The 12,676-nt window shown below is 40.9% G+C and overlaps 1 protein-coding gene across 2 annotated transcripts in view; it reads right to left on the bottom strand.

Moving 5' to 3' along the window:
- znrf3 (zinc and ring finger 3) overlaps window positions 1–12,676 on the bottom strand; it is a 103,394-nt gene that overhangs the window by 46,865 nt on the left and 43,853 nt on the right. For both annotated transcript variants that reach the window (XM_014011159.1, XM_014011160.1), the window contains exon 2: window positions 5,099–5,221. In XM_014011159.1, the coding sequence (XP_013866613.1) occupies window positions 5,099–5,221 (123 nt within the window). The remainder of the gene's footprint in view (window positions 1–5,098; window positions 5,222–12,676) is intronic.

The following is a 12,676-nucleotide window of genomic DNA, read 5'->3' as shown; positions in this document are numbered from 1 at the left end:
AAGCTCCAAAGTTTTTATCAGTCAGATTCCACCGTGAAAAATGTCTGTTTTATCCCCTTTTATGAGTTTTTGGCCATTGGCTATCTTTAAATCGCTGCTTCCTGGTACAACAGTCGGCTCCGGAAGCGATCGCTTTTTTCCTTTTGTCCTTTCTTTTTTTGAAGCGAGTGGTTGAAGCAAATAGAGCATAAGAGCACCCTGGTGGCTGAAGAAAAAAATCCACGTATAAGCCGCACTGGTCTATAAGCCGCATGGTTCAAAGTTCAGGAAAAAAGTCGCGGCTTATAGTCCGAAAAATACGGTAAATGAAAGTCCTGAAAAAACAAGGAATGCTTTTTTTGTGATCGCTAAGGTAAGTTATTGGTGACAAACATTAACCAATTTGAATTTGTTTTAACTCCAAAAGTTGTAGGTGTAACGTATGATTAGCTTCTGCAAGCTTCATCATCAGTGGTTCATGAGATATTTTAATAAACAAAAATGCACAAAAGACAAAAACATTTATTTACCTGGACGATAAATTGCATCAGAAATTATCGCGATAAACGATAATACTGTTTGGAGATTATTTTAAACTTAATGGCAGAACATTTACGGACGTTTACAAAATTTACATAGCATAAAAAAAATAAACAACCGAAAGAGGGCGTCGCCAGCTGAAACAATAATCGACCTCATTTTAATTTATCTAACAAGTAATTGATTTACTGTTTTTTGCGACAGGCCTAAAACATTATCGATCCAAATCCACCTTTCAGCACCGGCCTATAAACAGTATAATTTTATTCACCGTTCTTTAACCAGGCAAGTCCCGTTGAGATCTCGGATCTCTTTTTCAAGGGAGGTCTGGGGCCTGAAGGCAACCTATTGTACATGTTTTTGTGGGGTGGGGGGAAACTGGAGTACCCGGAGAAAACCCACGCAAGCACGTCGAGAACATGCAAACTCCGCACAGAAAGACCCCAGATCCGAACCGGGCATTGAACCCAGGACCTTCTTGCTGTGGGGCGTCGGTGCTAACCACTGAGCCGTCGTGCTGCCCATAATGAAAAGAAACAGCAGAAAACAAAATCTGTATTAGAAACTGCAAGAAAATTTGATTTCTTAAGCTAAGGTCAGATCTAGACCGGGTCCGCTCACTGGGAAGAAATGCTTGTATTCATTTTGATCAGCTGTAAATTAAAGGACCTCACAGCTGAGGTCCTTTAATTCCAAACGCTTTATATTTAATTAAAGTTTGCTTAGAATAAACTCCATTCACCCAACTAACATTTTGTTTTGTGTGTTCTCAGGAATTCTGTAATTGGATGCAATCCAAGTTGACCACAAAAAACCCCAACACCATTGGTGGCAAAGTGGCAGCAAAGCAGAGTGGGTTCAGTCAGGGGCCAGTTGGGTAAAGAGGGGGCGGAGGACTGGTGTGGGGGCGGAGGGGTTCCCAGATCTTAAGGCCAGACTAAATGGGGTGAGTGTGATGGAGGGCATAGTATCCCAAATGGGGCTGGGTATTGTTGCCTGGCTGGGCACAGCGAGCAGATTGGCATGGGGTAGATGCAGCGCTGTCTGGCCCCGTCAACAGCGCCAGTGCAAAGCACCCAGCTGTGTTCGGGTTCCAGGCGAGCTTTATTATTATTTTTTTATTTTATTTTTTCCAGGATGCAACAATGGGCTTTCCCTTTTCTAATTATAGTTCTGTCTGAATAAACACAGAGGAAACAGAGTGGTCTGAAGGTTGGGGAGGCTGGGTGGAGGCCAAATGTTGCAACTATCCTCACTAGAGTGTCGCTTCAACCTACAAACCTGAAAAAATGTCATTAATGATCTGAACTGATTGGTTCCACTGAGTACAAAATGCAGATTTCAGATCTTTCAGGTATCCTTATGGCTTTGGTACCATGCAACCTACCATGCAGTGGGGTACAAAAGTTTGGGCAGCCTTGTTGATTTTCCTGATTTACCTTTGAAAATCATTGATTGTTTGGATAAAAAAAATCAGTTAAATATATCATATAGGGGACTAATACAGTGATATTTGAGAAGTGAAATAAAGTTGATATGATTTACAGAAAGTGTGCAATAATTGGTTAAACAAAATTAGGCAAGTGCATGAATTTGGGCATTGTTGTCATTTTATAATGATTTCAAAACCTTTAGGACTAATTATTGGAACTCAGATTTGCTTTGGTAAGTTCAGTGACCCTTGACCTCCATACACAGGGACTCCAATTATGAGAAAGGGTATTTAAAGGGGTAATTTTAAGTTTTTCTCCTCGTTGCATCTTCGCAGCATGGGAGTCTCAAAACAAGTTTCAAATGAGCTGAAAACAAAGATTGTTCACCGTCATGGTTTAGGGCAGTGGTTCCCAAACTTTTCAGCTTTTGACCCACAAAATAACAGTAGCAGAGACCTGTGCCCCCAGCTAATTTTGGAGGATAAACATTTCAGGTCAACTAAACATGGGCATAGGGGACAAACAGTGATTGCTATTTTTCTTTGCTTCTTTTTCAGATTTTCTAAACCTTTTCTCTGGCATGCTGAATAACCATGATACCCAGGGAGTTGTTTGCGTGAAGTAGCAGCTGACTGAGCTCTCTAAAGCCCAACTAATGCCCCCCAAAATCAGACCCATTTTTCTTCTAGCAGTTTGAAAATGAGACCTTTTTTATTTTTCTTTGATCTGGGTGGTGAACCTTAGGATTCCTGAAAATAAAATGTTACAGAGTTCTGATAAGGAGACGCATCAAGGCTGCAGAACTACCCGTTGAATAATAGACACAGCTTTCAGATTGCAAGGTCAGGCAAAGGCTGAACATAGACCTTCAGATTCAAACAACTCTTTCTTCTTTAGCTTCTTCGGCTCTGCTCTGACAGAAAATCAGTACAGGTCGTTTCTGCCTGCTGCAGTAACCTCTAACATGTCGTTCTCTTTAAGGAGTATCGTTTTCAATAAAATATATTGCAACTCTCAGAAAGTAATAACTGGACATAGCTTTGGGAGTTACACTGATTCAAAACGGCTAAATGATCTTAGCAAATAGTAAAATGCTTTAACTTGGTTTTACAAATATTGAATTAAATTTTGTTTAATGGGTGAAAGTCATTCCAAATGCATACTGCAAGCACAAAGAAGAGAACTAGGGTTGTACAAAAATATTGATACACTGAAATATCACGATATTCCATTTACTGATTCTGTATCGATTCTTTGAAGCTGTTTAATGGCACATTTGGCTCAACCATTGAAAACATGGATGAAATAAGAAATATGGAACAAATAAAATGCATATAAAACATACTGAGTGTTTTTAAAATGAGATTTGTTGGAGGAAAAAAAGTGGCAATATATCTCCTTGCTTACAGTATCGCGATATATTGTGATATATTGTATCGTGACCCCTGTGTCATGATATATATTGTATCACCACATTATTTCCAATACACAGCCCTAATGAAAACTATTTTCAAAACATTACCAGTACCCATGTGAGTCAACTACAACAGTCTGCTAGAATATCTCATGTACCATTGGACAAATTTTAAATAAAACTCAAAAGTTAAAAAGCAATCATTGGGCATACATCTACAAGGCGGCCACCACAGCTAATCAACATTAAAAGACAAAAAACATGGCTATACTTTTGCTAATTTTACAGGTATTGAGATAAAATTTGAGGTGGTAGTAGCTGGAAGTTATTCTCAACACAAACTCTGAATACATCATCTTAGATCTCAAAGTATTACATTATAGTGTAAGAAAATTCGTATTCAATAGCATCAAAAGGTTTGATAAAAACAGCTGTAATTCTATCATTTCTCAGTAAAAGATAATCTTAAGCTTAAAATTATGGTATAAAGGAGTGATGAGCACAATATCCCTCAACTCAGCCAATGCAGGAGTCTTTTTGAGTTGCTCATTAAGAAAACACTACAGTACTTTTCCTATATAAAAACTTTGAGGTCACATTTCCCCTGATTACTGACCATCTTGTCATCATGGTCTGAAAGCTCAAGACACGTTAATGTCAACGTGACTCATGTCTGAATGTCTGAACGCCGCTGCTCTGAGGAAAGTACGAGCTCTTTCACGTCTAACGTCTCGTGTCTGAAAGGAGAAACTGTCCTCAGCCTATAAATTGCCATGAAGTAGGCTTGAAGGAGAAAAATGCAAAAGTTTTTTCCTCCTTCAAGTCAAATTCATGACAACGCCGCCATCCTGAAACAACACTGTTCACATCCTATATCTTGTGGTTTCAGAAAGTTCACTTTAATGGCTCCGCAGCCACAGACATCCCCTCAGTGAAGACCATTTACCAGTGAGTAAATTCATCTGTTATGGCTGAGGAGAAGCTCTGCTGAGAATGATGCAAGTTTATGGGGTTCAGCGTAGGGCAGGTAGCAGAGACCATCACCGAACAGAGTGCATTAGCATGTCTATGTACCACAAGGGCTCCTTAAATCATGAATGACTGTTCTCTTTCTGTCACCGGGAATGCACAGGATGAAAAAGGGACTGCAGCCAGCCCCCCTCATCTTATTCCTCCAGGAAATGTTGGTACAATCCATTAAGAGAACCACTTAATTATAGCACAATGAAATACCACTCGGAGACTCCAGAGAGGTCTGAGCACAGTGGGGAGGCAGGGAGGGAAGGATGAAGGGATGAGTGTGGAGTTTCTCTTTACTCTCCCCGCAAGAGACAACAAAAACACGAAACAAAAACAGGATTATTTGTAATTACAGGAGGTCCAATTTATCAAATGATTTGCTTAAATTCGCCACAAGCTCTTTCCTTTGAAAGTCTACAATCACAGCACCAGAAAGCCTTCATTTCAGTCCTCAAGACGTTTATCGACCACTACAGTTTTAAAACATCAATTATCATGATCACAATTTATTATTTAACAAAACAGCTAATCTACTTTTACATGCCAAAATTACTCCAAGACTACTAAGGAGGTCATGCTGCACACAGAATATTCATAAAAACAAGAAGCCTCTCCGACATAACGGCAGCATTCAGCTGTACTGTGCAATTTATCAAGAAAGCCACAGTAACTGACAAGCAACATAAAAACAGAAAGAGCCAGCAGTTTTTACCTTTCCCAGGACTGTCAGACAGCTGGGGTCCAGCTCTGGTTGCTCCAGCTTCACCACTCCGACCCAGCCGTACTCGTACAGGTCCTCTTCATCATTATTATTGCATAGTCCCAAAGGATGCATCTGAAAAGAAGATACATGACTGGTAAGAATTCAAGTGAAAGGGAGCAATTAGTTTGTCTTAAAAAAAACAGCGAAGCTTTGGGACAAACCATACTGTGTAAAAATTACATTAAAGGGGCAATATCATGTAAAATCAACATTTTTGAGTTTTATATCATGTTATAATGTTATACTCTCATAAAAAACATGCCCAAAGCCTTGCTTTGACTCATTCATGCATGTTTGAGAAATCCTGCAGTGTTTTTAGGAAGCCATGCTGAGGAGCAAAACGACAGGTGGGGGCCAGAAACACCTTTTGGGACCAGAAACGCCCCTGGGACGTGTCTTTAAGCCGAACTTCCTCATGGCAGAGTGCACCCCACCCATGGCTCCTGCAGGCTCTTGGGTGAAAGTGAAAGTGAAACCTAACTGTCTGCTGAGCTCTCAACATTACTTCTCACTCAGTGAAGCTCTTTTCAGATTAAAAATACCTTTGAGGAAATGTATTTTCAGATGCCAAGTAAACTGCATCWTGGYAGCCCMCCCYCCCMCCMYMMCRMMATGGACAGGACAGAAGCGGAAGGTGGTTCTTAAAGAGACAGAGGCCAATTTCAAGGCATTTAAAAGAGGAAGTGATGAGAAGATGAGTTTATTTTCTATTTAAACATAAAAACAGCATTTTAAAAACAGCTAAAGGTGACATAGATACTTTATTATGGTATAGTATTTAAATATATGCCTGAGAAACACATAATATTGCCCCTTTAATTTACCAATCTGTGCTCATAGAAATCCAACTATCCTTCATCAGCATTTAGTCATTTAAAATTTTAGCTGTCATTTTGAAATTTTTGTCTTTAAGCTGACATTTTACAAAAAAGAAAAAAGAAAAATGAAAGAGAGCATTAACATCTTAAAATATTTGGGTGTGAGATGTAAAACAATCAGATTACGCATTTATACAGTATGTTATCCAAAAGAGGCAATAAACATCTTTCCTGGCACTAAAGCTGGGTCAAGGAGACAATGATATTTGATGAACAGCAACTAGAATGATTACTTCTAAACAGATATTGTCCTGGTTGTGAAACACTTTGTCTGAGAGAAAACAGAAGATAAAGAGTGGAATCATAAAACAAGTCATTTTAAGGGAAGCAAAAGAGGTCACTGACGCCTGGCCTGCAGAATCTCGGACTTTAGAGGATAAGTTATTTTTCCAAGACAACACAATGACTGGTTTTTTTTATATATATATATATTACAAAGTGGCTGTAGACGCTTCMCAGCAAAACCCACTAAACACTATCTCTCAGACTTTCTTCATATGCCTTTTTATTACACTTAAGGCCACTAAATTGGCCCACTTCTTTGCCAAACAGCTTTGCGGAGACGGCAGCAACACAAGTGTCTGAGGAGTGGATTAAAGGTAAAAGGATTGCAGACATCTCAAACACCAACTCCCTCCTGGGACCCAAAACAAGAAAGAGAAGGTGGTCTCTATAATTTCTAACAAAAGCATTGATTTCAAAGCACTTTTAGTTTATATGAGACGTGTTGACCGTGGGAAGGTGGTGCGTGAGAGGTCGGTGTGGAATATTAATTTAAAATGAAGAAAATCTTCCATTTTAACATCAAGAGACTGCTTAAGACTTTTCTAATCACAGAGTCTGTGGATGAGCTAGCATTCACTCCCAAGAGGCATCTGTGAGGAAAGTTAAAAGATAACACACTCCACAATCACTTCACAGGCAATCACTTCAAGAAAGCAATGAAAAAATAAAAAAAGAGCACAAAAAAAAGGAAAGAAAATGGAGGAGCGAAAAACAGAAGTCAGTTTTTAGCATTCACAACCGATCCCAAGGATGAAATAATGATAAGTTCAAACATGTCTGGATTAAAACTGTAACCAAGTGGAGTCCCTAAATCCTGGATTTATTCTCCATCCTGGCAACAGAGCAGAGACAAGCTCTTGTATTAGCATTAGAACTGGGCCAAAGTGACCTGCAGGGCCACTTATCCTATTAACCCAATGAGCGCAGACGACCACTCTTGGCAACTCCGGCCTCTAGGCTACTGCCGATGACCCGAGATACCCTCCTCACGCTGACCTCTGAACCCCGCCTTGTCAAGTTTGGAGCAGGTTAGTTGAAGAGGTAGGGAGAATGTGTCAGAAAACTTCAGGCGAAAAGGCGAGGGGGGTCGCACCCCTGACCTGCGGCGGTTTTCAGGAGAGTTTAGCCAAGTGTAAGGGGATCAAATGCAAATCAGGTGGTGAATGGGGAAGTCATGAGGGAGGAATGTGGACAGCATGTGTCATGAGCTCCAGCTGGTGGCATCTTTTCTTCTCTTTCTGCCTTAGAAGTAAAATCCAATGAAGAGGCATCAATTTTGGCAGAAGAATTTAGGGAAAAAACACCTCCATCTTCAAGCAACTCGTCCATTTAAGGTAATAAAGTAAAAATTAGTGTTGGACACAGAACACATACTTGCACATTTACAAGTTCTACATTTTTTTCTTAGTATCCGAGTTGCACCTTTTAAAAAAAATACCATCCTCCCCCTCAGACCTCCCACACACAGTATGATGAAACATGAAAGATTAAGCTCCAACGTTCTGTTCCAACTCTTTGAAGCAAATGGATCAGTCTTTCAACAGCACAAAGGAAAACAAAGAGGCAGACATTTAAATCCAGGTTACTCTCACTGAAAATACATTTTTTCACAAATCCCATAGATGCTGTCACACTGTCTGCGAGCATTTCAGAAGTTTATAGAGTCCATATTCTCAACGAAGAATAGTAAGAAGCACATGCACACCCGGTATGATCAATACGAAACACTCAAAACTGAAGAGGAAGATAAAATAACTTGGGTTTTATTTCAACTTGTCTCTACAAATTGCAAGCGTTATCTGATGCCTTTAAACCACATCCAAGTCAACGTTTTTCAGGCTGATCAACAACTCATGGTTGAAGACTCTGACGAGCACAGTTAGTTTGGGCTCATATCTTTTGTTGCTATCCATCCCCCTTCCACAAAACTGTGCAGTATGATAGCATGGCCCAATTTGCAACTGATTCACTTGGTGGCTGCTGGAGGGCCCACTGGTTTGACTTTCTTGGGTCGGTAGTACGCTCCACACAAAGCCGAACAGTTGACGCACGGTCACATGGTTGATGTTCGTTTTCGCACAAATCTTTCACAGTTCACGAGAACACAGCAAGCCCAGCTCCTGCAAAAACCCCTCCTGCTGCATGGGGGTTATTCCCGTTGGATTCCTCCATGCACATCGTCTTTTGCTACTTTCATCCATGTGTTTTTTTGGCCGTTTTACTTTGTAGGCTTCCAGGTACAACAGCTGAATTGTGAAAACGAATAGTTAAAGCAATCACAGGGGTAGACATAAAGAAAATTTTCAGGTTGTCCAGCGGACAACCTGTTGACACAATCTGGTTGTCCGCAAAACATTTTGGTTGTCCAAAAGAATCTCAAGAAAAATGTAATTTAGCAAGTATATTGTTTTGTCGACAAAGTTTTATATAATTGTTCTCAGTTAGCCAGATTGACAGGAGCTGCATGAATAAAATTTCCTCATTCTCTTCTCTGAAATAGAGTTCAACATTCATAAGCTTCTTTCTGCTCATAGGTCAAACATTTTCACTTAAATAGGAGTATACTGTGTACATGACCTTATTAAAAGTTACGGTTAAGTCTTCTGTTTGGTTTTACCAAGTTTTTTCTCCATTTCATTTTTACAAATGGAAACCCGCAGCAGAGAATTTTAATCAGGGTCTTTTTTGCTTGGTTGTCCACTGGACAACCAGGAGACAAGATCTGGTTGTCGCAACGAAAATAGGTTGTCTTGGACAACCTAAACAATGGTTAAGTTTACCTCTGAATCATGCCCACAAACTTCTATAATTTCTTATACAGGGGGGGCTGAAAGGTTCGGCCCGGGCCTTGTGACAAGAAGGGGTGGAAGATGCAAACAAAATGACGCAATTTTCCTCATGCCACTGCAACAACTAAAGGCGATTTCGACAGTTCAAATGGAGCATACTGGGTGCTTAACTCATGCAATGCTTTTTAATGTCTTTATAACCTCCATTATGACGATGAAGACCTTGATTCTCTTGCCAGAGAGTAAACAGTTAAATTGTTGGGAAGCTTGTGCCCACATCTGTATATTCCCAGGGCCCTCTTCTGCTCGACGACTTCTTCTGGTGGTGTTTTTCTTTTGTCAGTAAACTAATTTTGGTGAATTACCAACACTACCTGAATAGGAGTGTAGATCAGAACAATCAGCTAAAAATAAATACGTATATTTAAAAAAAAAACGCTCAATTAAGAGGTGAACATCACTCTGACCTAAAGTGATTTTGGTACAATTTGTCCGAGTATGAACACATGGAACCTGACATTGGTATTGGTGGTCCCCAAGTAAAACAACCTAATTCCAGTCAAAAGCTTCTCTGTCTTAATATAAAATAATAAGGAAGTGGAGCCCTGTTTGTTGTGCGATTGTGACCTCCTTGCTTGTCCAACAGCTTGGATGGCAGTGGGGAGCCCCGCCTGTGCCCCTGGGCCTTGAACACTAGGCCATTGTGCGGGGGTTCTTGTACTCCAAATGGGACAGTGTTGTTGTTCTGGACCATGTTGTTATTTTACAGGCTGGCTGTTGCACCATTATCTCCACCACAGCACGGGGATTTTTCTTTGCTGTCAGATGTTGGACGTAGGCGTTGATGGATGCGGGGATGGGGGGAGAACCATGGAAAAGGAGCTCTGTTCGGATGAGAGATGGTGATCCGGTGAAGTGGGTCACAGCTACCGGGCCGTGCACACAAAAGAGAGACGAGCACTGTATGCAAACGTGCCCTCGTACTCGCACACTCTAAATAACGCTCGCGTTCCAGCCGCAAGCTTTCCCTGCAAGGCCCCAAAACGAAGCTCGAGCCACTCGGACAGAAACACCCGGATGCTCCACTTTGCTCATCTCATCTGTATCCGGGGATTTTTGGGCAGGGGGCATCTGGCTCCCCCTTAGTGCCGCAAGCAGGAGGCTCTTGTTCTGCCGCTGTCTGTCCAGGGAAGCTGCCGTTCACATGAATATCTGGTTACACAGGCCACACTCTCAATGAATTCCTGGCAGAAAATTGAACTCCACCTGTCACTCAAGCTAGCCATTCCTCCAACTGACTCCCAGACTTTTTTTAAACCACCTGTGGACATGGTAGATCTAAAGTGATACAAAGAAAACATCTGGGCAATATGAGAAAGAAGGATAAAGGGCTTTGTAGTCAAACAAGTGATTTTATATTTGCTGGTCTTGGGATGAAAATAAGATGCAACTCAAAGAAAAAAAGAAGAAGCATCTTTCATCACCACCTGTCTCTCCACCTAGCTTGTAAAGTAAATCAAAATGCAAGTCACCAAAACCAGCAGTGCAGTACATTTTATAGTGTGACACAATTTGTTAAATCTTTCATGAAACAGCAACTTCTGAGCCCCACAACCCTTGTTTATGTCCCTTACTTCTGCCACACCATCTTTTCCTCTCTCGCTTCCTGAATTATTGGTGGTCTTGATTGAAAAGACCCCTCTTTTCTTTTCCAACGTGTCAAAAACCGTCACCCTTTGCTGGTCTCCCCACACAGTTTTCCTTAAAGGGATCCGAGATTAGTTGTAACATTAGACTTTATTTAATAAACATGTTTTAACTGTAAAATGAAGACTAAAAATATTGTAAGATGTTCAGCTTTTACCATTTTTAAACTAAAAGTTTAAAAATATATTACACGGATGGGGCCATTTTATTTACACGCAAAGCATTCTGGGTAAATGATGATGTGGATAGGTCCTCGGTGCGAGGCTGCTAGCGAGCTATATCCACCCTGACGGTTAATATTGGACAATATCTGATGATCGACTCTTAAATGAAACCAGAGAGCGTTGACAGAGAGGAGAAGGTAGAAATGACTCAGCCTGGAACTGAAAATATGGATGGAGGACAACAGAGCTGCTTCATGGAAGAAGAACCTCAGCTTAGCCTGTTAGCTTTAGCGTTAGCCCCGACGCCATCACCATATATATGTATTAGCTCAGCGCTACACATTCTCCTCTCATCACTGAGGTCCTCCATCCACATGACAGAGAGGGGAACACAAAAACGACTCAGCCTGCAACTGAAAATATGGAGGACCTCAGTTTAGCTTGTTTGTCGCGCTAGCGCTGAGCTAATACATATAAGGTAATATAGTGTTGGCGCTAGCGTGAAGGCTAACAGGCTAAGCTGAGGTTCTTCTTCCATGAAGCAGCTCTGTTGTCCTCCATCCATATTTTCAGTTCCAGGCTGAGTCATTTCTACCTTCTCCTCTCTGTCAACGCTCTCTGGTTTCATTTAAAAGAGTCGATCAGCAGATATTGTCCAAGATTAACCTTCAGGATAGCTCGCTAGTAGCTTCGCACCGAGGACCTATCTACGTCATCATTTACCCAGAATGCTTTGTGTGTAAATAAAATGGCTCCGTCCATGTTCATATAAATTTTTAAAAATTTACAAAACTAAAACAGCCTATGTATTTTTTGTCTTTATTTTACAGTTACAATATATGTTTATCAAATAACGTCTAATGTTACAACTAATCAGGGATCTCTTTAAATCTGCTTTTGGCGCATTCTAATTATCCACATTTACTTTTATTAACTCTGGAATTATTACAGATTTAACAAATATATTTACTGATGTTTTAAAATGTGGAGAATTTCAGGTCAGAAAGAGCACCAAGAGCTGCTAAAACTAAATGCACAGATGAGTGAATTGAGGAAGAAAATTAATTCTGATTCAAATTAAGACAGACCTAAAATAACTACGTAAAGTAAGAAACAAAATCAAAGCAGTTTTCCTTGTTTAAAGCTCCAGCCACTAACAGACAATCTTTACAAGTTGGTCTCCGTCATCGGCTCAGATCTGTTCATTTGTATCCTTTATACATTTTTGGAAGAAGATTTGGCACCCATTTCACATGCACACAAAACACACAGAAGACAAACCTGGGCACGACTCCAGGCTTCGCAGCAACCTGCTTCCCCGGTGCCATGCATGTGTTTATGCAGCTCTCTGTTTGAGCACAGGCGAGTGTAAGAGGTTAGCGTGTAGCCCGAAACACATCATAGGTGACCGAGGGCTAACCTGGTGGTGACCTGGTGACCGTTCTCTTTATGAACTCCATCACCCCACCGCAAAGAAGCGCCCACCCATCGCCATAGACGTTTTACTCAGACGACCTCTTCTGATACCCCACTCCTCACTTTCTCCTCCTCAGACCACACTTTCCACTCGTAGGCACTGTGCTTCAAACAAATCCAAGCATTTGAAGAGTTCTGTCAGCTTTCTGGAATAACACCGGTGTCGCTGCATGTTTGTGTTCAGAGCTGTGTGTGTGTGTGTGTGTGTGTGTGTGTGTGTGTGTGTGT

The sequence above is a fragment of the Austrofundulus limnaeus genome, unplaced genomic scaffold (assembly GCF_001266775.1).
Source record: "Austrofundulus limnaeus strain Quisiro unplaced genomic scaffold, Austrofundulus_limnaeus-1.0 Scaffold77, whole genome shotgun sequence".
NCBI lineage: Eukaryota > Metazoa > Chordata > Actinopteri > Cyprinodontiformes > Rivulidae > Austrofundulus > Austrofundulus limnaeus.
Note: the sequence above shows the minus strand (reverse complement) of the source record. Positions and strands in the feature narration are given on the sequence as shown.